Source organism: Ananas comosus, linkage group 4 (genome assembly GCF_001540865.1).
Source record: "Ananas comosus cultivar F153 linkage group 4, ASM154086v1, whole genome shotgun sequence".
Taxonomy (NCBI): domain Eukaryota; kingdom Viridiplantae; phylum Streptophyta; class Magnoliopsida; order Poales; family Bromeliaceae; genus Ananas; species Ananas comosus.
In genome coordinates, this window is record NC_033624.1 from 2,316,009 (window position 1) to 2,342,207 (window position 26,199).

The 26,199-nt window shown below is 35.7% G+C and overlaps 2 protein-coding genes across 4 annotated transcripts; one reads left to right on the top strand and one right to left on the bottom strand.

The window, feature by feature from the left end:
• LOC109709448 (bifunctional serine/threonine-protein kinase/NEDD4-like E3 ubiquitin-protein ligase) lies at positions 93-10,352 on the bottom strand. Of its 2 annotated transcripts, XR_002216101.1 has the most exons (10): positions 9,944-10,352; positions 8,301-8,387; positions 6,531-6,620; positions 6,131-6,211; positions 5,788-5,982; positions 3,570-5,699; positions 2,565-2,711; positions 1,152-1,510; positions 471-752; positions 93-276 (listed from the first exon to the last, which is right to left on the bottom strand). XR_002216101.1 is itself a non-coding variant. In XM_020231702.1 (9 exons), exons 1-9 carry the CDS (start codon positions 10,016-10,018, stop codon positions 620-622), a joined length of 3,297 nt encoding a protein of 1,098 aa, XP_020087291.1. In that variant the 5' UTR covers positions 10,019-10,352; the 3' UTR covers positions 286-619. The 2 variants fall into 2 exon arrangements, 1 of the variants encoding a protein (XP_020087291.1); XM_020231702.1 differs by lacking the exon at positions 93-276 and having other exon boundaries at positions 286-752.
• Positions 17,108-26,060, top strand: LOC109709337 (beta-galactosidase). 2 transcript variants are annotated; one of them, XM_020231519.1, is made up of 18 exons: positions 17,108-17,252; positions 17,422-17,628; positions 18,223-18,462; positions 19,101-19,247; positions 19,655-19,733; positions 20,199-20,382; positions 20,919-20,984; positions 21,309-21,551; positions 21,723-21,929; positions 22,373-22,676; positions 22,750-22,909; positions 23,027-23,135; positions 23,292-23,427; positions 23,544-23,602; positions 23,683-23,982; positions 24,087-24,209; positions 24,610-25,311; positions 25,605-26,060. In XM_020231519.1, exons 2-18 carry the CDS (start codon positions 17,496-17,498, stop codon positions 25,773-25,775), a joined length of 3,363 nt encoding a protein of 1,120 aa, XP_020087108.1. In that variant the 5' UTR covers positions 17,108-17,252; positions 17,422-17,495; the 3' UTR covers positions 25,776-26,060. The 2 variants fall into 2 exon arrangements, with proteins under 2 accessions (XP_020087108.1, XP_020087109.1); XM_020231520.1 differs by lacking the exons at positions 17,108-17,252; positions 17,422-17,628 and having other exon boundaries at positions 18,333-18,462; positions 19,642-19,733.

A 26,199-nucleotide genomic window follows, 5' to 3' on the forward strand; every position in this document is an offset into this window, starting at 1 on the left:
GCACTTCCTTTTTTCAGTATGTGGCGTGGGAATGCCAAAATACTATCCTTGTTATCGCTGGCATTTACAGCAGCATGCACGGTCCAACTATATGCATCTCTAAGTATATTGCATTTAAGAAAGGCATCAAAGCAAATACATCTCTACTTACATTGCATTTACAACTGCATCAAACCGAATTGCCTCACTGGAGCTTTATGATGAAAATATTACCACGTGCAGCGGCATCTTCTTGTTGAAACATCACCATCAGCTCATATTAATAATTGTTAGATGCTGGAGAAAGCACAAAAAATAAAAACAGAGATAATGAATCGAGGGGATTTGGTTATGCATTTACAAGACAAGATATTAGCCAGCTGACTCTAAAAAATTTACATTCCTCATAGCTCAAACTTATCTACTTTTCACACAAGATAAGGAAAAAAAGAAAAAGAAAAAGAAAAATTATGTGAAGGAACCAAACCCACATCTCTTAACAGCTGGGCCCTCTATCCATTTTTATGGGGCTGATAAAAACCACAGCCACTTATAGCTTCTTGATCAGTAAGAGCTTCCTCACGATCACGACTTGGCTCGTAATCTGTGAATCAAATACTCCTTATAGCTCAATCTAATATCAATGAGATTCATCGTCATTGGCGATGCTGGCGGTGGACTTGTCAACCAAGCGAACGTTATATTGCTCGTATACCCTCGCACGGTTCTCGGCCCACCACTGTTCAGCTTGTTTCTCACTGAACCGCTTCCGACTGCATTTGAAATATTAATGCTTAAATGTCTTTTGAAATCCGGAAAAAGAAAACAGGTATGAAAAACCTAACAAGGTGGTATTTAATATACATTACATAGGTACCACAGTAATTACACCTCCGATGTCTGACACAAGAAGACTATTTCCTAGATCTGATTCTTCTTTAAATTTAGGTTACATTTTCAGTTGTTAACCATTGAAGGTTTTTGGTTTTCAAAGGTGTCTCTGAATATCTATATGACAAGAATATGATAGTCAATTACCTTCTAAATTAATTTTGATAACAACATAATCATTGTTAATAGTCATTATCAGCAGTTCCAAAGTAAAATCTAGTTATTAACATTGTATGTTGACGTAACCAAGTTCTTTTCTAGAGAGCGGTCTTTAAGTATACCTGAAGCGGACCCGCTTGAGATCTTTGGCCCCTCCAGGTAAAGAAGTGAACGTAATGTAAACGCCCGGTTCATCTTGCTCGACCCATTCTGATGCATGACTTGGATCTGTGCTTCCATTTCTTAACACATCTGAATGACCCGTTTTATTCCGATTGCTAAAAGAGCTTGATCCGTTTGAAAATAGTAAGCTATTAGAGCCATTATAATCCGGTTCACTAGAAGTTCTTGGACTGTTCATACTCTCAACAGCTAATGGGGTGATATCACTCAAGATGGGAGCGCCGTTGAGAATGCTTAGAGAAGGTAGCTTACTGTTTTTGGAAGCTCCTACTGGTAGCCGTTCAGCCATGCCCTTCAACTATTATCAAGAAGAGAATGTCACAAGCACGATAAACCATTCTTTAATGTATTTAATATATGTGATGTAAGGATTTTATTTTTCTAACGTAAAATTTTATCAGACATTTGTCAAGTTCCTTTTCACAAAGTGAACATAAATTGCCTAAAGAACAATGACCTAAATAAGCTACCCATACATGTTGTTTCTCTACAATGAAATCTTTGTAATGAGAGAATCAATAGTAACAAGTAATCAAACTGCAGTTTGATTTATCAAGATATGTTATGTTTAAATTAAAATTCAAGAAATTAAAGACTCAAATGCAAACCGGATAAATTGACCTAGCTAAAAGTCTATTAGTAATGTAGAGGCAAGGTTGACTAGAAGTAAGAGAGTACAGAAAGCAAAGACAGTAGAATGCAGAAATTATTAAAAAAAACTAGGAGAAGAGGTAAAAGGTCTGTTCAGTTTGGAAACGCTCGATCTGCATCAATTTTCTATCAAAATTGTTTATTGATCTCCAATTTAGCATAGTTGTATAGTCCAAGAAATAAGTCTTAAAGTAGGTAAACTCATAGTAAATCTATTTATTGCTGACATTAGACACTTTCATCGGATCAGATTATGCAAACGAAAGATTAATGGAAATGTTAACAGAGGATTTATGAATTTCACAGAGGTAGCACTTCAAAAAAGCAAATAATTGATGGCATAACATAGGAATGTATTCGTGGTAACCACGGATGTCATATTGTACACAGAGACTGGCAACTCTGTTGTTAGTCATAGCATGATCAAGTTATATGATATGTCATGCCAGATTAACAAGCAACTATATAATGCGCCACTTTGATCATGATTCTCCGTTGAAAACATCAGAGGTTCATAATGTTGAGGTGCATGCATGGAATGTTGTGTTGGTCATGAAAGATTTTTTTAAAAAAGTGGAACTAACAAAAACATCATAACATCACCTTGGTAGCATTGACTGTGAATATTAATGGGAGCAAAAGAAAAAAAATGTCTAATGAAAGCATCCATTCATGTTGAAGTTCAGACCAAGAAATCTTACTTGTGCAGTGAGCGACTTGATAACTTCTTTTGCTGCTTTGCACTTTGCAGTTTCTTCCCCTGCAATTCCAATAGCCTCCTTCAACTGTTTAGTTGTTCTTTCCAACTCAGCTTCTTGAAGTTGGGACTTCCTAGTGAGACTTTCCACCTGGAAAATAGTGCTAATCAGATTTAATGTGAAATCTTGCAAACTTTGTGATTTCTTAGTAGGAAGCAAAGTTTAGGACTTTATATCAGAACCTTAAGTTAACAATTATTATCATAATCATTAGAGGAATATTTTTTTCTCTTCACTTGGCCTATTGCAAGGCCCTGATAAATTCTGGTATTATGAAAGAATCACCACTAATCAATTGTTCCCATTTCTATCACTGCTTCATTATGTATAATATGGCAAGTTAAGGAAAATTCACCATTACTTGATTTAAGATTGACACTATCTACTGAATTTGTTGTGAGATTAACTTCGTAATAATTCACTTAAGCTACATATTTGCGAAGGCCATGACCCCTATAATATGTTTCCACTTTCGCAACCCATACTTTCATATACACATTTTTGAGTTTTCAATATGACTATCAAAGAAAGAATCACTTCAACGAATTGTTAGCCATCAACTGCTGATTATATTAAAATGTTGCAAAGTTGCATCAAAAGCATTTGATTCATATTAAATACTGTTACATAAAACAAAATTACCGCCGGAAAAGCTTATTGTGGTGGGAAACCATGAGTGCTACCTATGGTACTCTCTCATAGTTGCAAGAATTAATATGTTGCAGCTATGTTTTATGTACAAACTTTTATTTGATTTTACAGCCCCAGATTAATGAGAATCTCTCACAATAATAAGGAAAAAGACCATCAAGTCAGATACTATGCAAGAGGGAACAGAGAAATATGTTCCCACAGCTGTGAAATAAAACACTTTGTTTAATATAGCATAATAGATCTGAAAGCATTTACACACGATTCAACAAATGGATGGTGTACTAAAGCATGTACCTGAGCTCTCAATCTAATAACCTCTTGGCTTAGGCTCTCACTTATCCTACCAGCACCATCCAAAATAACTTCCGAGGAAGTTAGACCTGTTAGTGTTGGCGTTGGTGTCACAGAACGAGTAGGGCTTGCTCTTCTTGATGTGGGCGATGTCGCCCTAGAAGCTATTCTAGATCCAGGAACAGAAGCTGAGAAAAACTTTCTTGACGTTCCAAATACAGGATTGAAAGATTTTGAAATGTTGAGTCCACCCCAATTAGAATTCCCATTTGGGATAGGAGATACACGACTGCTATTGAATTCAAACTTCTTGTTTCTCTTGGAAGTTTTACCATCCATAGTCTTAAAGGACTCCATCGAAGACAATCTAGATATTTGTCCACTCGATCTTTGATCCGACTTCTCATCCATATCGATCGAACCCTGTATTGAGTTTCCTTTCCTATTAACTGTAGAATATGATAATGGGTCAGATTCTACTGCCTTAGTTAGCTTGTTATAGCAGCTGTCGCAGACACGATACGGTTTGTTAGGACTAGGAGCCATCGAAGCCCTAAGAGCTTTTCTGCTGCTGCAAGAATGACAAAACACAAGCGCACAGTTGTAACAATTGTGACGTTTCCTCTTAAAGTTGAATGGCATTCGGCAGCCTGAGCACATGGACTGATCAACACCAGAAACCCATTTATGAATACAGATTGCTGCAGTAAAGTTAGTCCCACAAACAACACTTCGGACTTGTTTATCTTTTAATGCTTCGACTAGTGTTGGTGAATTTCTATCATCAGTGTCGCCATGACCTAATCGGCCATTCGCACCTTTACCCCAAGTGTAGACCTCAGTCCTTGAAGTCAGGACTGCGACGTGGTAGGCCCCACATGAGATCTCCTCCACAAAGTTCCTAAGGAGCTTTCCTTCAACACGGACAGGAAGATTGCCCTCTGCTTGAGGGTTTCCTAGCTGACCATAAACAGTGCTACCCATTGTATATACATGGCCTGAGGTTGTAAGTGCCACCGTTAGGCTCTGGCCACAAGCCACTTGACAAAAGTTTGGCTCGACCAAAGCAGCCACACAAGTAGGCACAAGTTTCGGTTCTTTGTCTCCATGCCCTAGACGGCCTTTATCACTATCCCCCCATGTAAAAATCTTTCCAGAAGAGCAGTTGCTAGAGCTTGAGCTACCTACCATAACTTCTACCACTGCAGCAGTATGCCAAAAGCCACAAGCTGCCCGCACAGTACGAAGCCCTTTGAGGGATTCCACTTCCCTAGGAATCGAGACACTTCTGCGATCTCCATGACCTAGAATACCAAAAGTCCCATCCCCAAAGGTAAACAATTGCCCTGCAGAAGTTACCACAGTAGTATGCCAAGGCCCACAAGAAATCGATGAAACATGTATGCCCTCCAAAGGTCCATTAACCCTTTTGGGGACCCAGTGGCTAGCTTCATTCTCATGGCCAAGAAGCCCAAAGTTGAATGTTCCATCGCCCCAGGTGTACAAGTCTCCGGAGAGTGTAACAGCACACGTATGGTACTCTCCACATGCTACTAGTTCAATATTTGTATTAACAAGAGCATCGATGAGCTTCGGGTGCAATACATCAGAGTCTACACCATGTCCCAGCCGGCCCCCTGACTCTTCACCCCAAGTGTAGATCTCTCCTTGCTTGGTGACAAGTGCAGCATGCCCTCCACCACACGAGACATTTTGAACATCAAGTATAACAGCCGATTCTAGTGCTTTTGGCACAAAGGAATCCATTTTAGCACCACAACAGCTTCCAACTCTAGCATTTCCACCACCCAGAATTCCATCGCCAGTTCCTTCACCCCATATGAAAACATCTCCTAAAGCATCACCATCATCGTGACCAGAACCTTGGCTTGATGAGCTCACGGCACTTGATAAACTTACCCTGAAGCCATCCATTGTGACACCTTTTGGAAGCCCAGTTGCATTATCTGAATAGCTGGATGATAAAGAGTGAACCGAGGCAGTAGCAGAATCTGAAGGAAAGAAACCCTTAGGAGGGGCAGAATACAATACATTATCAGAAAAGGGCTTTTCATAACCATTCTTTGGTGGACTCCCATACGGGCTTTGAAGCCGAAAGTTGTCATTGCCATCCTGCATTAAATAAAAGATTGTGGACTTCCTGTTTTATGAAACTACTAAGCTCAAATGAAGAAAAGAATTTAAACTTGAGTTGGAGCACCTTCTGCGTATTATTGATGCTACCAAATGGAGAGCTTAGAGGTGAGCTTCTACGCGTGTATGTTCTTGGACTGCTTCTTCCAGAAGAGATTCCATCACTTCTTGATTCTGTTCGCAATTTTCGAGGATTGCTGCGTGAGATTAGTGTTTTTAGACCAGCAAACCAAACTTCAGCTTCATCTTTGTCCTTGCATATCTGGTGTCAATTAGTGTATGATACTCGGCTTCAGAATTGGATAAATTGAATAGGATGAAAGGAAAGTAAACTGTACAATGGCCTGTAAGTGTCACCTAAAGAAGCAAAAGATGACCATATGAATTACTGTTAGTAAAGCAAAACTTACAACATCCAATGATCTATCATTGTAGATCAGAGAAAATGACTGGCATTCCTTCTCTGGACGAGGATACCTCTGAAAAATTGCCTAAAAGAACAAAATAATTGTAACTCATTAATGCTTCTTAGTATGTAGGTAGGAGTAAGCATAAACTATAGTTGATTTCCTCCGCCTTACAGTTCAGATATCATGACTTCAGGAAAAAAGGAGTAGGGTGTCTCAGTATAGACATATACTGACATATGACACTAGAAAAAATTCTACTACGTGATTGGATGGATTTTGCAATCCTCCAGTTAACTATGAATTTCTAAATAAATCAAGAACAAATTTACACATTCCATGAAGTTCAAATTGCACAAGGGAGATACTTGTGCAGTCTTAAAATACAATATGGAATTCTTACAGTTCGTTGTCCAGGAATGATTCTGGATACATGGCTTAGCTTGAGGTGTTTCTCTTCTTTGCCTGAGAACCATATTAATACAGATTCATCCTGAGGAATAAAATTGGTTAGAGACTCATGATAAGTAAGATATGATTCGCAGCACATCACTAATTAAATATACAAGGACAAAGAAACAAATGCAGATAGAATCACCAGGCACATTCAAGACATTGAGTGATAAGAGAAAACATACGTAAAAACTAACCACTAAGCAAACACATGAAGAGACAAATTTGAATACATCTGCCAGCAAATTCTATGCAATCACACATAAATAACAATATAAGTGTGGAAAAGATATCAAGATCAACCACGCAATGTTTTTTTTAGATCAATCATGAATATAAGTGTGGCAGGTATATTTATTTAGTATATAATATATAAATAAATCAAGAATCAAAAGCCTAAATGGTTCAGATACTTTTAGAATAACTGATTGAGTGCACTGGAAAGGACAAATGATATTCTGTGATGATGGAGATTAGAGTCTCCAGCCAACATAGGTAGGTCAAATTGAAAAAGATGACAATCTTTTCTTTTTGGGTAGGGCATGGAGGCTGCTTCTGTAATTGCGTTACTTTATATATTATTTTGTGTTCACAATTTTCTATCTCTCTAGGATGTTTGTTCCATCTACATAACCTGCTCTCTTCTTCATACTTCTTTGATATTTTCTACTTCAAAACACTTTTCATAGTACAATTAAAAAAAAAGCCCAGATAACAAAGTTCTAAGTAATATTTCCTAAAGGAATCCAACAAAGCATTGATCCCTAGGAATGGAACTCGAATTCTACTAGATATTTTCCTCTAGGAGATACAGGGCTAAATAAGCACCCAAGCTGAATTCCAAGGGAAGTCAAATAAAAAAACAAACGATGCTAAAATGTTCTATCTCGGGTCGGCATGGAAGTACAAGATATAATAAGGATAGTCAAACTGTAATATTAATACTCATAGTGATCATATTAATTATAGGTCAGAATGACAACAAAAGTAGATAGAAATGCCTGATCAAGAAGACTGAAAAGGAATTGTTTTCCGTTTAGCCAAAAGGACCGAAAAGGAAATTGAATGGGAGAAATTCAAAGAGAAAGGCGAAAACCTGTTCCAGCAAGCTATGGACAAGAACGCTATCGGCTTGGGGTAGATACCCTATTAGCAGCACCAAATATCAAATGTATAACTATGGCAGGAAAGCATAGCCGTTCGAGAAGGTTCTCAAGATTCATGCCGACCTTCTTAATTTATGAATTTGGAGGTAAATTCTCACATGGATTATAAAATTAAAAACATCATTACTACAAAATATCATCACTGATCACTGATTAACATAATTTTACAGCTATGATAACGGGCAGTAATGCGTGTCCACAGTATAAAGGATTTATTACTTCACTAAATATCTATAACAACATAGACGAGGAAGCGTGGTAATGATTTGACAACCAGTGTATATTGTAAAATAACCTGGAAATTATGTTCCTATAAGTGGACATTCTGAAAACTAAAAGGCTGTTCGGCTAATCAACTAGGTCTATTGGGTACTCGTTAGATTTGGACCATGCCTGCAGGACTTGGTATAAGCTCAAGAACTGCATCAGAAAGATCCTATATTGACAAGAAAACAACAAACAATTGTTCACTGCAACTTATGTAATCTTGCAGTTGTGAAAAAACCAAAAAACAAAAATTAAAAAAAAAGAAGAAGTTAGAATCTGGAGCTCACATTGGAAAGCCTAAATGGACAAAATTTTGGCTTCCCTCTCCTCCCATACTTTAGTAAGTATGCCCCTTTTTTAAGAGCAGTGATAGCCTGTAAAAGTAGGGAAGAAAAAGAATATGTCAAGACTCCATAAAATGAAACACAAATAATACACGATGCAACATTGGGAGTGAATCAAAAAGTACACAAATCAAACAAACGACTAGAAATGTTGTAGAGCATTGGGACATAAGCAAATGTTAAGTACTTTTCTATCACCTCCATCTAAGAGATGCCTAACAATTTTTTGGCATTGTTAACTCAACACCCAATCTGTAGTTTATAATTTTCAGCTTCACTAGACCAACTTTGGAGTCTGGCCTTAGGTTCTTTCCCAAATAACAACAGATGATTCCCATATTATGTTCTATTATTATGTGTTGTTTCATATTGACCTCCTCTTTACTCGTTTTCTTCCGGCGTTGACTAATAATCCACCCTCTTCTGCCACAAAGAAGAATATTCAACTGGATCTCAGACTAGCTAACTTTTCAGTCAAGAGTATAAAACCAGTATTTACATTGTCCTGTAGAATTTTTCCTAGGTATTCCCATAAACTTTGACTATATTCATTTGAAAAACTTGCTAGTCTCTCATTCGATTGTACTGCAGAACTTAAGACAGCATAACAATCAACTAACTGAAAGTTCTTTTCCCTTGATTTAGACAAAACACCACCAGCTACTAAAGTGCTTAAACGAACCAGAAAATAAGTGAATTATCCTATACAACATTATGATGAATGATGGAAAGCAAACAAGAGCTAAGAAAGCAGTTACGAGTTTCTATAATTTAACAAACTTCCTAGCTTTTAAACCCTGAGGCAACACCAGCTTTTATCATCAAAGGATAGAAAATAGTTGTGGAAGATAATAAGATTTTTCTCTACAAATAGGTAAAATTGCTTGCAGTCTTGTTCAAGAAGAATGAGTGCAGCCACTGCAAGCAAGAGGACAAAAGCCCGTGATATCCTCAAAAGAGGAAATTAGTAGATCCCAAAATTTATGGGGAAATAAACACCAATTTTGATGATAACAACAATGGCAACAGCATGAAAACATTATTTGCATTGGGAATTCCAAAGTGCAATTTCAAAAGCTTTTTCAAAACATTAGCATTGACTAAGCTGTAGACTCAACTCATTAAACAAACTTAATATTACCAAATCCTCTGATGCATTCCCAATCCTGTTTTGCGATCAGTAAACCGTAATAAATAAACATACTTAGAAACTAGGGAGCCAATAAATCCTCAAGGACGCTGCTAAGTGATTACAAACCATTAACCATAGTCACAAGTTCGGAATTAAAATTAAATTCCTCAGTGTTGAAAAGTTTGAAGTTTGACGAAAATTTGGAGAATTTAGAAAAAAGATTCAGTAGTTCTTCAATAATCTTATGTAATCATTCTATCTTTTATCAACTTCAAGGTTTCTAGCGTATAAACTACTTGAGTTAGTTTGATTAATTCATACGTTATCCATATTTTCCCATACTTTTTTTCCTTTTTTTATACCAAGAAAATACTAAGACAACAAATTACGTTCATGACAAATTAGCATTTTTTTTTCAAAAAATAAGAGAATGTTAGTGATCACAAACCATTACCTGCTCGATATCCCTCTCCACCGGCCCCGGCCTACCGAGATCCGAAGCCCCCACCGCCGCCGCCGACGACGACATCCCCTCCTCCGCCGCGGCGACCACACATTAATATCCGACCCTCCCAACACCGATCAAAACCACTTCAAATCCCCAAAGATAAAGCCCTATCAACGATACGATCCAATCCACATACCACTTCAAATCCTTCAAAATATGCTCACTCGACCGCGAATTGCACCTTAGATCGCACTAGGGGTTAAGTTCGGGGGCTTCGTTCGATGCTCCGACTCTTCGATTTTGGGGTTTCGATCGAAAATGGTGCGAAAGAGGAGTTCGAGAGTCGAGGGAGTAGTCGAAGGAGAGAGAGAGAGAGAGAGAGAGAGAGAGAGGATTTTACCCTTTTTTTTTTCTGGGGGTGTTTACAGATTTACTATCACCGAAATATCCCAAATGCTTTTTTAAAGCGGAGCTGGATATTTCTGGAAATGAGCCCATCTTTCCGGTTATTTACGAAAATACCACATTTGAGAGAATTATTGCATGGACCTGGTCTATACACCGAATATTTAAAATAGCCCCCCAGTGATGTATAGGGAATTTTAATATAGCAAAATTTGACATTAGACTAAACCCATGAAATAGTTTCTAAATGAATAGCCATCATTTATCATTTATTTGCCTACTTTTTTAATAATTAAGTATTATATTCTATACATTTCTAATTTTTGGTTTTCTTAATAAACCCACGTGTAAGAATGGTTGGTCCAGATATAAATTCATTGCTATATCGTAAAGTCAAAATTACTCAGAATGAATGTTTCTGTCAAATTGGAGATGTTAACTAGTTCTGCATGTTATAAAATTAAAAATTCAATCACTATCAGTGAAATACTAATCAACTTTCGTTTTCAAACGACAATCAGAATCAGACATAAAATAGACAAGAAAACAATGATTAATGTCCTGCAACTAATCCCAATAGGCCCCTCTAAAAATTCAAGAACTTTTTTTTTTACACTTCTTTTTAGCTCCATGAGGTAGGGCGATCGTACGAATAGTGTGGCTATGTGGGCTATCTACAAGGAAGTAGGTGAACCATGCTAGCTCATTTGATGTTGTGGGTTGGGCAAAACATCAACACTCTCCCTTTCCATGGCCCTCAAAAAAGTTGAGCTTTTTGATCATGTGGAAGTGCTTTTGGTGGATGGCCTTATCACTTGCCAACCAACTGTTCAAAAGAGCAAAGGATTAAAAAAAAAAAGGTGGAGCTAGGGCATGTATCTTCTTCATGTCCATAATTGATCTGTGCCAAAGATAGGGATTTTATCGGGTCGGCTCTGAGCCGAATCTATACATAAATCAAAATCAAATTCAGATATCTCGAATATGTATTGTATCAAATAAAAAATTCACGATACAAATCTACTCTCGAATCCAATAAGTTGGTGCATTCGAAATTTTATGATCTAAATATGAAACTTTGAATATAGTAATGAGCTAAATGATGTTACTTGACACTCGTATAAATTAGGCAATCTAAAAGTTGAGTCCAAGGGAAGTGAACACGGTGTGAAAACAGGCGCGTGCATAAGTCGGTGTGAAAACAGGCGCGTGCATAAGTTTCCAGCTTTTTTAGCCCTAAGTTCAAATTAATGGATAAGGGGTGAATGGTTTAGTCTTGGTTTTCTTTATAAAAAACTTTGTTTGGGCTTAATATATATCAAACTACAAGATTACAATAATAAGTGATCTTATTTTGAGTTATTTTAATCCTATTGTAGCAATGGTTAAATAGTCTAATTAATTGTAATATCATTATCAAAAAAGTTAATGTCTACGAAATCATTGTAGATTCAGTTATTTTGGATTATTTCGCTTTCGCACTTCCCAATTCTCCATGTTTAGAAATTTGATTTGGATTGAGTACTAATCGCTACATACGGATTTTTTTTAGGTTAAAATGTATAAAACTTACTTCAACTATCACCTATTTAGATTTGATTACCAACCCTTAAAAATTTTGATTTTTCGCTATGTGACCATTTAATTTATTTGATGTGAGCTAATTAGTGACTCTTTAATTTTAGAATTTGAACGTAACATTTATTTTCATGGATATAGTATATTTTATATAATTTATGTAACTATAAATTATTAAAATAAATAATTAGCATAAATTTTGTATTTGAAGAGCTTCCAAGTCACTTAAATTAAACAATTTAAAAGAATAATTACTAAAATTAAAATTTAAAGAAAATAGATATTCCAATCAAAATGAGCTACACTAGATAAGCCGTCCAGTGGCATAAACGATATTATCACCCAAAACAGTGGTTGATATCGGAACTTCGGACTGCAGTTCCAAGTGGCATTCTCGAGGATTTCTCCAACTATTGGCCCATTCATTTGTGTCCGAGTAAGCGCTATGGTAAAATCGTAAAATACTGGATAAAAAAATGAAAAAAGCAATGATATAAATACTCCTTTTTTAAGCCTTTCCGAAGTGCCACGTGGACCTACAAGATTAAAAACCCACCTAAAACCGAAAAATGAGGCGTGAGTTTAGGAGCTTCCATACATACGGATCGATCCCTCTTTCCACTTTTCACCCCCCGTTTTTTTTTTCTTTTTTTTTTTTCTTTTTTAACCCCGCATACTCATTCCATGTTACTTTTCGCCACGTGTGGGCGCGGCGAGAACCGTTAGAGATAACGGCGGCGCCGTCGACCTGGTCTAACCGACCGTTAGGATGGCGCCGCCACGTCGGATACCGTCCACGTGTGGGGCCCCACGTGCGCCCGGGTTGGGGTCGTGGAGAAATTATTGAGTGAACTGCGTTCACGAAAAAGCCGTACCAGGATTTACAATATCGAAGAACAAGAACAAAGTTGTTTTGGCATTGTTCTATAATAAAACTTTTATCATTTTGATTTTGTGGTTTAAAAAAAATTATTTAATTATTTTATAACTCTATATTTATTTTACTGTAAGGATCTACTATCAAATAAAATGATAAAGTATAAAATAATTAAGAATAATTTATTTGAATTATTATAAGATGATAAAGTAAAAAATATGCTAAGTTGACAAATTTAAGTTACCTCAAAATTTTATAAGGTGTAAATTATATACGAAATACATGATAAAAAAATTTATTTGGCCCAAGATAGAGTTCTCATAAAGTTTTATGAGTGATAGATGTGACGCAACAGGACCGAAAGGTTGACATGTTGGAGTACTACTACGGTATCAAAAAGATGATCCTACTGATCATTAATATGCTTGTCTCATTAATATATTAGCCATGATGTTAGGGGCCCTAAACATTTTTTGTGGTCTTTTGTTTTTTTCTTTGGAGGATTATTTGTTTCAGTAAAATACCTTAGTTCATACTCTTAGGTATTGTTTGGTTCGGGGATAAGAAAAAAATGACTATTCCAGAAATAGGTATAAATTGAGGTATAAGCGGGAATTAGATCAATTTTGCGTTTGGATGAAAATTGGGTTATTCCCGCGAACAAAAAAAATGTTTAGGGTTAAATAAAAACTAGTTATTTCAAGGATAGTGTTAAGTTCAGAATTAAGGTAGGGTTAGAGTGATTTTTTGTTTGGTTGAAAATTGGGTTCTAAAGATAGGGTTAAGTTCAGGATTAAGATGGGGTTAGAGTAATTTTTTGTTTGGTTGAGAATTGGGTTTAGTCCAGATATAAGTAAAATAGTGTTTGGTTGAAGTAGGTGGGATAAGAAGAATAGTGGGTTATTATAAATAAAAAATAATGATTTTTCCATAATTTTTATATTTGAATTTAAATGTAAAATTTAAATAATTAAAAATAATAATTTTAAATTTAAAATTAAAATCTATATTTTTAAATCTCAAATTAAAAAATTTAAGTTACAAATATAAAATATCAAATTTAAAATTTAAATAATTAAAAATAATAATTTTAAATTTTAAAATTTAAAAAATAAATATTAATTTTAAAATTTAAATATATAATTTTTCTAAATTTTAAATTTTAAAATTTAATTTTAAATTTATATTAAAAAATTAAATAGGAGTTGGATTAACTTAATTTCACTTCTATTCCTGAATTCCTGGGTGGGATGGGGTTAACTAACCCCATTTCATAAATTTTTTGTTTCGGGTTAAAGGGCAGGAGATAACCCCTTATCTTCTCCTCTTGAACTCCCAACCAAACAGGGGCTTATTGAATAAAATAAATATTAAATTATTTTTAAAATCCGACTATAATATTATTATTATGAGTATAATTATTTTTATATACATAAATTATTTTTTATGACGTAATTTTGAATTGATGATCCATATCATTGAAAATAATCTAAAGCATTTAAAGCTTCTAAAAATTAAATTTTATTAATTTTTTGCATCATATATTTACGATCAAAGGGCATCAAAATTAATATCTTTAAAGCCAGTATGGGACGTTTTCTAATTAACGGTGTAGAAGAATTAAGTTTGGTTAAATTTGCGATAGAAAATTCAATTCACTATATAAATCAATGATAAATAATATTTGATTTTAAGAATTGTAACTTCTATTTTTCAGAAGATCATTGGATTTTGTTTTTTTATTTTATATTGACCTTACGAACTTCATTATAAATTCAAAAAATAATAAAATTTGATTTTTAGATACTTCAAATGCTATACATCATGTCTAGCGGTATGAATCGCCGATTATGAAACTCTATTAATTATTGAAAGCGACTTATAATTTATGAGTACGAAGCTTTCTGTACTTATGAGAATATAGTAGGCATACTTCTATTTTTGTCTCAGAAAAATAGAAATTATAATCTTTATATAGAGTGCCGATATAACAACATCAACTTGTCAACTTTATCCTCACAAGTAAATTATTACTTTCCGCGGAACAAAATTATAACATTAAATAGATAATTAAATATTTGAAGATATCAAGAATTGTTATTTCCAATTCCCCTTATACGTACATAAAACTTAACACACCTAAATTATTTACTATTTTAATTTGACTATTCAACATTTTAAAATTTTAATTTTACTATCTAACCTTTCAATCTGTTTGATTTGAGTTAGTCAACAATATTTTGACTTAAAAATTTGAATTCGTGGTTTATTTTCACAATTTTAGTTTATATATTTGATATAATTTCTGCAACTATAAATTTATTAAAGTAAGTAATTAGCTTAAATTGTGAAGTTAAAGTATCGTCCATTGATTCAAATTAAATAAATTAAAAGGTTGAATAATAAAATTAAAATTTCGGAAGATTTGTGGCCAAACGTTTTTTACCTATAGATAAATTATTTAGATTGGGAAAATAGGCATGTCCCTGTTTGACTTGGTGGACCGGGTCCACGCAACACTCTCTGCCGCGTGCGCCGACCATTGCCGCATGTCGTGGACCGGCTTCGCCCAGGGCACAAGCGACGCGAGAGTCCGGACGTAAACATCAAATCAAAAAAAAGTTGTGATGGGGGATTATCGATTAATTAATTGGATTTATTTAACATTTAAAAGCAGGGTATATATTGTTATTATTAGATATTTAATTTGTGAATACTTTAAAATTTAACAATAATTTGTTATTTAATACGCGCTTCGAAACGGAGACGAGGCGATGGAGATTCGAGAAAAGCAAAGGGACGTGGAAAGAGACGGGTGTGATGGTGATGTCCGAGACGTGAACCACTAACTACTCCCCCAACATCTTGCATGCTAGCGAATCCACTCACAGTGGTGGGGGCCACATTAGCCCACATTGCATCAACAAAACTTAATTAGGCCATTAATCCTACAATTAAGTGTTGTTATGATTAGACTATTTGATTCTGAACCAGACCACAATGATCCGAGGTCAGAGGTTTGATTCTCCGTCTTAGCGTAAATTTTGACACAAAATTGGCATCGTGTTTTAGGCTTCGGGCTTTTAATCTGATATATCTCAAGCTTCAAGTTAACTTTATAAAATCAACCAACTGCACTAGTCAGCGGTGGTACCGGCATCTACAATAAAGTTGTTACTAGAGAAATCTCTCTATCTAGTATCTACGTGGCCATGGAACAAGCCCATTATAAACGCAACCAAGTAATTAGAGTTTCAATGGGCTTAAGAAAATCTCATTAGCTGGATTTTGGGCCGGCCCAGGCCCAGTACTGATTACTTGGTCTGACAATGCACATCTTTATATATTGGGCTTTGTAGGCCAATTAAGATATGCAAGTAATTATCCCGTGGGTACATTACAATTTTGGTCCTCAAACTATGAGGCCTCGATACTTTAGTCTTCAAACTTTAATTCTTTGTAATTTTTGACTTCAACTTTATAAATTGTCGCAATCAAGTCCTACAATCTTATTTAGGATGTTGCCAAAATATTAACAATTTGTCGACATAGAAGTGCTCCAGCATCTTAATTATTATCGTATCATCAATTACAATATTTTCATATTATTTCGATATTAACAATTTATAAATATTATCAACTGTCTCTAGCCGAAAAAATAAAGGGCTTAATGATTGGTACCTAAGGTTATAAGTTCCGAAGCCTCGTTGTTTTACATGTCCAATTAATTTTATTCCTAAAAAATAAAGGGTCAAAACAGTAATATTAAAGTTTGAAGATCAAAATGTCACCACTCTAGTTTGAGAACCACAAAAAAGTTACACCGTAATTAAGGTTATAAGTTCAAAGTTTTGTTGTTTCACATGTCCAATTAATTTTATTTATGAAAAAAATTGGTCAAAATGGTAACATTAAATTAAAGTCCGAAGATCAAAATATCACAACTCTAGTTTGAGAACCACCAAAAAGTTACACTGCAATTTTTTTTTTTTTTTTTTTTTACGTGATCTACTTTATTTTGTAGATTTCGGGATAAAATAGTTTAATTTAATGGCCGAACGAATTTTTAAATGATAAACACATTATTTTCGTAAAAATCATGTATTCAAATAGTTAATAGCTTTTTAAAAATCATATTTTAAAATTAAAATATAAATTTTATTTGTTTATATTCGTACCAAATTTTTGGCGTAATCCAAATTAACTAATCAAGGTTCAAAAAGGAATATAGTTGATGGGACTCCGCAGAGATTATTCGTTAATATCCTATCCCCTCACACTTGGACGGTGGGATTTAGTTTGAATAAATTTTGTCCTTCGCTTGTGACTCTCTAATCTCTATCTAATATGCGAATCACCACCTCATCTCCAGCACAGCACTTGGTCAGAGATCGTAGATCACGATCGGCTTCCCTGCGAAGCGCTCCCTCTTCTCATCACTCTCGCAGCTTCTGGGTAATTAATTAATCATCCTTCAATCCCCTCTCACAAATCCCACCGAATCCATCCCTCCCAATCGCAGCGGCGAAAAATAATCACACATTTATTGCTGGTTTTCTTACGAAATCATTCATTTAGAAGCTAGATTATAATAATCCTTTTTTTAATTTTTTTTGATGTGCAGGAAATAAGATGCTTGTTGACACTTCGTGTTGAAAACAATTAAAGAAGGGATTATTATAATCTTTAATAACTAGAATGGCGATGGTTTCTTCGATTGGGCTACTCTCTCCCGCGAACAATTCGTATAAATTTTGGGAGGATCCATCGTTCATTAAGTGGAGGAAGCGCGACTCGCACGTGCCACTGCGCTCGCACGATTCACTTGAAGGTGAAACTACCTAAGCGAGTGTGCTGTTAATTTCGCGTAAATTAACTTCTCCTTTTAAGCCTGCTCCACAGGATTTTCTTTTATGATTGCAAGCTACGAGTCTGATTTGTTATGATAGTGTATTTCAACCTCGAGGTGATTTATTTTGTTATGATATTTGAGAATATCACAGAACGAGGTTATCTTTTCAATTATAATTGTAAGCTATGAGTGTAATTTGTTAGGATAGCGTATTTCACGGCCTACGAAATAATTTATCTTGATTGCAAGCTATGAGTCTGATTTGTTAGGATAGTGTATTTTACTTACGAGATGATTTATCTTATTCTGAGAATATTATGATAGAAAAAGACTTGGAGGTCGCATATAAATAATATGCTTGTTGAATAATACGAAACAACCATTTATCTCTAGCAACTTAAACCGGTGGAGAACAGTGTTTTTGCCTGACATGACTCGAACTTAGGATTTCCTGTTCTGATGTCATGTTATATAATACTAAATAACCATTTATCTCTTCCAACTTAAGGTAGTAGAGAACAGTATTTTCATATTTTTATATTTGTATTTACCATGGCTGTTTTCTGTATGTAGGATCTCTTAGGTATTGGTACGAACGTAGCAATGTGAATTTTCTCAATTCCAATGATGCTGTATGGAATGACGATGCTGTGGTTGGCGCTCTCGAGTGTGCCGCTTGCTGGGTCAAGGGCTTACCTTTCTTGCAATCTTTAAGTGGGTCCTGGAAGTTCTTTTTGTCTTCTTCACCTGAAAATGTTCCTGCAAACTTCTTTGATGGTAACTTTGATGATTCAGCTTGGGATACGCTACCAGGCAAGATTTTTTCGTTTCCCTTAGCATTTTAATCAAGAACTGCATAAGCATGGCATTGTTTCTTGTTTTGTTTGTAAACAATTATTCTTTCTCATTTTTCATTATTTTCGTCTATTTGAATGTGCAATCAATTGATAAATGTTTGCCGGCCGAATAGCATAAGAAATTATGTTGATTGTTAGTAAAATGCTTGGTGAATTCAGGGACCATAGACATGCATCGATATTAGCATTTCCTTTTAATAGGACAAAACTTATCACTCGACTCGTCAACTTTCATTTAATTGATTTCTAAAGTCAACTCGTTGTAGAACTTTTGAGTCTTTCTTTAGTTCATTGAACTTCATTTTCTCATCATTTGTCAAAAATGGAAACATTTACTAGCTTATAAAGTGTCAGGATGTACAATATGTGGGTTCTATTTATTGTAAAAAGGCAAAGTTGCTAGTCTCTAGAATGTTTCCTTTTATAATTGTAGGTTGTATAAGTATAGAATCTGCATCTTGTCATCTTCTATTATTAAACGTTAAAGTTCATCTCTGCTGTCCAATTTTAATTAGAGATGGAATTTTCCATCTCTCTCTCTCTCTCTCTCTCTCTCTCTGAATATCTTCTAACATTATTATGCATTTGAAGCAGTTCCATCAAACTGGCAAATGCATGGTTTTGACCGTCCGATTTACACGAATGTAATTTATCCATTTCCGTTGAATCCGCCATATGTTCCTTCAGAGAATCCCACTGGCTGTTATAGGAAAAGTTTTCGCATTCCAAGAGAATGGAAAGGTATGTCCGGTAGAACTCCATTGGTATCTTTCCTTTAATGTTGGGGTAAATGTTTTCCCTTTATGTTGTTTGTTGCAATTATTTGTTGGTGATTATTAAAATGTACTTGCTTAGATAGAATGAGCCAAGCTATGTTCACATTTCTCTGCACATTAGAGCTCTTCAATAGGTTAGGCGGTGTTAGAGCTGGCAACAATGCCGTTCAAATTTTAGAGAGTTCTTGCTGTGCATTATCATCTATTTACTTGCATTTATGAAGCTAAGTTTGATTCTTTGGTATGGTCATGGTTCTTGTTATTTGTCTATTTAATATTTATTTGTATTATATTCACCACTGTATGTGAATAATGATTTTTGGCATTTGCGGTACTTAGTTGTTCTTTTGATCTATAAGTTGCAAGTGATAGGTCGCAGGATCCTCTTGCATTTTGAAGCTGTTGATTCCGCATTCCTTGCTTGGGTGAATGGAGTTCATATTGGATATAGGTATATATAATGCTGACCTTTCTCTTCAAATTCCTTTTTTGTAAAATTTTTAACTTTTGTTGTCTTACCATGATGGCCGAATTTATTGTGGTTGTATTAAAAAAAAAAAGTTTCCTGAAATGCCAACTTTTTTAACCTCCTGTCTCCAATTATTATATTGATCATCTACAGCATTTGCCATTCATAGTTTGGTAGTGGCATTATGTTAGATGAAGTGCTTATGAGTTCTGAGAGAAATATGGGAAGCTACTGAAGTAAGCTTGTATTAATCCGTTGTTGTTATGCCTATGCATGCTGTTTGGTAGGATGCGGTAAGGCTCTAGATAATATTTGACATTTTCATATGAGATGAGAAGACTAATACAGAGAAAGATTCAGAAAATCCCTTTTGAGTGCTCTTATAGAAATTCAATATGCATTTGTGCCATTTCAATGGGGAAAATCTTATTGATGTCTTTAATACAGCCAAGACAGCAGGCTGCCAGCTGAGTTTGAAATCACTGACTGCTGCCATCCGTGTGACTCCGACAAGGAAAATGTTCTTGCCGTTCAAGTGATGAGATGGAGTGACGGTTCCTATTTAGAAGATCAAGACCATTGGTGGCTATCTGGTATTCACCGAGATGTTATCCTTCTTTCAAAGCCACAGGTTTGTTTGTCTTAGTTTCCCTCCTGTGCATATATATTTAAGGCGCCGTTTGTTCTACCGATTTGTAACATTCCCAGAAGGCTTCAGATTTTGTGCTTGAAAAATGAGATTGTCATCTCACAACTCAAGTCAGAAAGGCATAAGGCACTTACAGAGAAGACGGGGGAAGGCGGGTAAAGTGATTAATCTAGATCCTTGACCTGTAGACATCTTACCTTATGATGATGGTGGGGGGTTTCATCAGTCCCATATCTGATGGTTATAAGATTTCCATTAGGCTATAAAGTAGACCAATACAAAGAATCTATAAGTCCCTTGTCCCCTTCTGATCCAAGTTTCACGATAATAATCTCACATTTCAATTAGCATATATAGAGCATTCCCAAAATGTTACTAGTCGGTTCATATTCATTACTAATTTGCCTTCATATACTCTCGGTGCGCTTATTAAAAGTTTCCTTCGACCATTCTCCTTTTAAAGAGCACCAACCATATATATTGTTTATAACATTTGGATGGGATAATTTGCTTTGTAGGTCTTTATAACCGATTACTTCTTCAAAGCAAGCCTGGATGAAAAGTTTCTTGTGGCTGATGTCCAGGTAAATACCTTTGGAGTGACTAGAAACTTTGATATTGAGGGGCAAATTTAAGAAAATGAATTATTTATCCTAGCTATCTTTGCATTACCATCTGCTGCTAATACTTATAGAAATTGAAGTATTTGGATCATCATAGAAAAGGTCATCTAGCAGTTTCAAGTGAAATGAGGAATTTCATTTTGAACTGAAAAAATTACACTATTAACATTTTTTTGTTGTATATGCAGTAGCTGGTAGATTTCTTTCTGCATGAAAAGGTACCCTTTATTCACATATTATTGTGTAACATGGATCCATCTAATATTTAACCTTATATATGTCCAGGTTGAGGTGAAAATTGATGGGCCGAAGGACAGCCCAGAAGATGTTTCAAGTATTTTGATAGAAGCTTCATTGTATGACAATGAAGGATGGCATGATTGTGCAACCAATGAAGGCAAAGTTGACTTGACTTCTTTTAATGTGGCAAACATGGAGCTCAAGTCACCACCGGCTGGAAGTCTTGGCTTTCATGGTTATCATCTTTCAGGGAAACTAGAAGGGCCGAAACTATGGTCCAGCGAGCATGTGAGCCTTCTTGCTTGAAAAGATTAAAAAAGAAAAAAACAAGAAAGTAAAACAGCTGAGAAGAATCTTCATTCTTTTTTATTATCTCACAATTGTGAATGCTATCAGCAAATCATTTATGCTTATTTCTTCTTCTTCTTCTTCTTTTTTTGGGTTATATTCCATAAACAGCCAAACTTATACACTCTCGTCATCCTCCTGAAAGATGCAGCTGGAAAGTTACTCGACTGTGAATCATGCCAAGTAGGCATAAGGCAAGTATCACGAGTTCACAAGCAGATGCTTGTTAATGGGCTACCTGTTGTAATACGAGGTGTCAATAGGCACGAGCATCATCCACGTGTAGGGAAGACAAATTTGGAAGCTTGCATGATTAAGGTCATTCTCTTACTCGTGTATTCTTTCTCATGTACCATCATTAACATATGACCATCAGTGCATTAAAATTGACAAGTTAAATAATTTTGTTTGGAGCCTTTATATATGTATATCCTTGCGAAATATTATATTTACATATATGCCACTATAAGATCAGAGTTTTCATACTACCACTTGACACTGTATTTTCTTACCAAAATACCCTTGAATTGGAGAGTTACCTAACTTGCAACTGGGAGGGAGGGGTTTTGAAAGTTTTAGAGGATTGGGCATTTATGTAGTACGAGGGCATATGTCTGAGAAAATTTTTTGGAAGGGCACATGTGAAAATTTAGATTTTGCCAGGGTACATATGTACATAGATATTTCTAGGGTACGTATATTAAGTATCTTCCTTTTCCTTTATCCTGATAGAAACATCGTTTATTTATGTCTGACTATAGGATTTGGTCCTAATGAAGCAAAACAATATAAATGCTGTGAGAAACAGCCATTACCCTCAACACCCAAGATGGTATGAGTTGTGCGACCTCTTTGGTGTCTACATGATAGATGAAGCCAATATCGAGACACATGGCTTCGATCTTTCCAGCCGTTTCAAACATCCTACACAAGAGCCAATTTGGGCTAATTCTATGCTTGATCGTGCTATTGGCATGGTGGAGAGAGACAAGAATCATGCTTGCATTATTGCATGGTCCTTGGGAAATGAGTCTGGATATGGGGCCAATCATTCTGCTATGGCTGGTAACAGACCTTTTTTTCTCGCCACTTGACATTTTATATGGTCTTCTGATATGTAATTGCTGATTCAATGCAGGGTGGATACGAGGAAAGGATTCAACGAGGATTTTGCATTATGAAGGAGGTGGATCGAGGACTTCGTCGACAGATATCATTTGCCCGATGTATATGCGCGTATGGGACATTCTGAAAATTGCTAAAGATCCAACTGAAGATAGACCGCTTATTTTGTGCGAGTATGTTGTTCATTTGCCTTGCATATTCAATTGAGTTCGCTTTGATTTTTTATCTCTTTTTTTCTTTTAATATATATGTATATTAGCGAAGTATTTATTTATTTTTTTCTTGTTAAGATATTCACATGCTATGGGAAATAGTAATGGGAATATTCATGAGTACTGGAAAGCTATTGATAACACTTTTGGACTTCAAGGAGGTTTCATATGGGATTGGGTTGATCAGGTGAGTAGCTCTTCTGCATATCTTCATAGCCTACAGCCACGCTTAACTTGTAAAGTACCAAACTACCAACTAAACATTTTTATAGTTTTAGTCAAGACCCTTCTCTTCTAAAGGCGACTCTTCTATTTACCTTAAACAAAATAATATTTCTTTCAGGGATTACTGAAGGAGGCAAATGATGGAACTAAACACTGGGCATATGGTGGTGACTTTGGTGATATGCCTAATGACTTGAACTTTTGTTTAAATGGTCTCACATGGCCTGATCGTACACCTCACCCAGCTATGCATGGTAACTAAGAATCAGATTCTTACTTCTTTGAGTAATAATTGAAACTATATATTCCACAAAAATGGTCCCAAGCTAAACTTTGTCTTATATTTCATCAAGTTTGTTGCTGTTTTCAGAAGTTAAATATTGTTATCAGCCTCTGAAGACCTTTCTACTGGAAAACATGGCTGTTAAGGTACTCCTGTAATCAGTGTTATCTAACTTCCCACAAGAGGAAGATATGCATAACGCGTAATTTTCTTATGTATCATGTAGATACAAAATGCACAATTCTTTGACTCAACCCGAGCAATAGAGTTCAGCTGGGTTCTGCAAGGAGATGGATGCAGCGTTGGTTCAGGAATACTCGACCTCCCTGCAATTGCACCCCAATGTAGTCATCTTATTGAATTGCAGTCATCACCTTGGTATCCTCTGTGGGAAGCATGTGCAGCAAAAGAAATATTTTTGATGGTAACTGCGAAATTGAAGTATTCAACACGATGGACAAAAGATGGACATGTTCTTGCTTCTACTCAACTTTGTTTACCTGCCAAGAATGCTGTCACTCCCCATGTATGCATCCATTAGACTCAACTTTTTGTTTTTTTTGTTTTGTTTTGTTTTTTTTTAAATGTAACCGTTACTGGAATTATCTTCGTGCATGTCATCCTTTCTAGGTAATCAATTTGGATAAAGGCACCTTGCTTTCTGAGCGCGTTAGTGAGAGCTTAATCATTACAAAACAGAACAGTTGGCAGATCAAAGTGAACACACGCACAGGAACAATTGATAGTTGGAAGGTAAGTGTGATGATGTTATTTATGGCTTTCTTGAACATTTTTGCAACTATCACAATTTCCTGGTTAATGTAAAGGTAGCTACAACTTATTTAACTTCTCCTTGAGTCTTCTGTCCTCTCTTGGACTAACATTAACAGTCTATGAGGGCCTGCCGCCCACCACTGCCAAGTGTGCATGCAGTGCTACTCCCATACAAAGAGAATTGTTTCAATCAATTGTTCAAATCCATGATCCCCTCATACAATAAGTTTGATATGCTTTATTGATAATTTGTACTCTGGCTTATGCCAGATTTCATAAGAAGCTTACCTACTTTCATTGATTCATGATTCATCTAGTGTTTTATTTTTATTATAATTAAACAGGAATAACAGGTTACTTTGTTCTGAATGAGCTGCAGGTTAATGACAATGTAGTTGTAACTCAGGGTGTATTTCCCTGCTTCTGGCGTGCACCCACTGATAACGACAAAGGAGGAGGTCCAAACAGTTACTTTTCCAAGTGGAAGGCCGCCTTTCTTGATAATATATCATTTCAGACCAGCCACTTTTCTACGAAAGAACTCACAGACAATACTATTCAGATCTCAACTGTATATTATGGCTTACCAAAGGATTTGCTGAAATCTGACGATTTTGAGAAAGTATCTGAAGACTCAAATTCCATTTTATTTAAAGTTGATGTCTCCTACTTAATATATGAATCTGGTGATGTGATTTTGCACTACAAAGTTAGCCCTAATATTGACCTTCCTCCACTTCCACGTGTCGGTGTCGTATTCCATGTAGACAAATCGCTAGATTGCGTCAAATGGTACGGAAAGGGACCATTTGAATGCTATCCGGATAGGAAAGAATCTGCACATGTTGGAATATACGAAAGCAGTGTAGAAGATATGCATGTGCCTTACATTGTTCCTGGGGAGTGTTCCGGCCGAGCAGATGTCAGATGGGTTGCTTTTCAAAACAAGGATGGAGTTGGCCTATTCGCTTCCACTTATGATGACTCCCCACCTATGCAAATGAGTGCAAGTTACTACAGCACTGAAGAGCTTGACAGGGCAACTCGTAACGAAGACTTAGTTAAAGGACATGACATCGAGGTTCTCTCTCTCTCTCTCTCTCTCTCTCTCTCTCATGTTACATTGGTTGGTATACATCTTACATTCATATTAGGTTTTTCAATTGCCTTGATGCATTCTGAAATTATGATTCTCTTAGCCTAGATTTTAAAAAATATTTTTAAGACCAGAATAAGAAGCGAAACAGAAAGGCATGCGATTTAGTCTAAACAGGTCCAATCTACCGGATTAAGAAGCTTGGTTATTAAACAGCTACTGCATTTAATTTCGACACTTAATTTAGCTGAGGTTCAGCGCTTGATCTTGTTATACAGGTGCATCTTGACCACAAGCACATGGGAATTGGCGGAGACGATAGTTGGTCACCGTCCGTGCACGAACAATACCTGGTTCCTCCAGTTCCTTACTCCTTTTCCATAAGATTGTGTCCTATCTCTCCGTCTAGCTCGTGCCAGGACATTTATCGATCTCAGCTTCCTCGGTGATATTCTTATGTGGTAATGGGGAGTACGAGTTTTGAGATCCTCTGTTGTCATACCTGGTCATTTGCTAGTCGTTTGCAATGAATAATGGAAATCAAGCATTGCCATATGTAGTTAATGCTTGTAGCAGTTTGAACGTGGATTGTTCCACAAACATTTGTAACAAAATTCGGGGCATTTCTGATGGCTTTTTTTGGTATTTCGTTGTGTAAGTTGAATTTTCTTGTATTTTGTATTTAGTTTGTGATCAACATGAATGCAGCATGAATATTCTATTTATTTTAGCAAGAAATAGAGTTGGCTAAAATGTAATTGTAGTTTCACTAGAATTGAAAAAAGTATATCTCTCCGCACTTCTGTTCGGACTCCTCTAATCAAATCAGCTAAAGGTGTTTCTGGAAGTAGTAACTTTTAACTTGTTGGACTT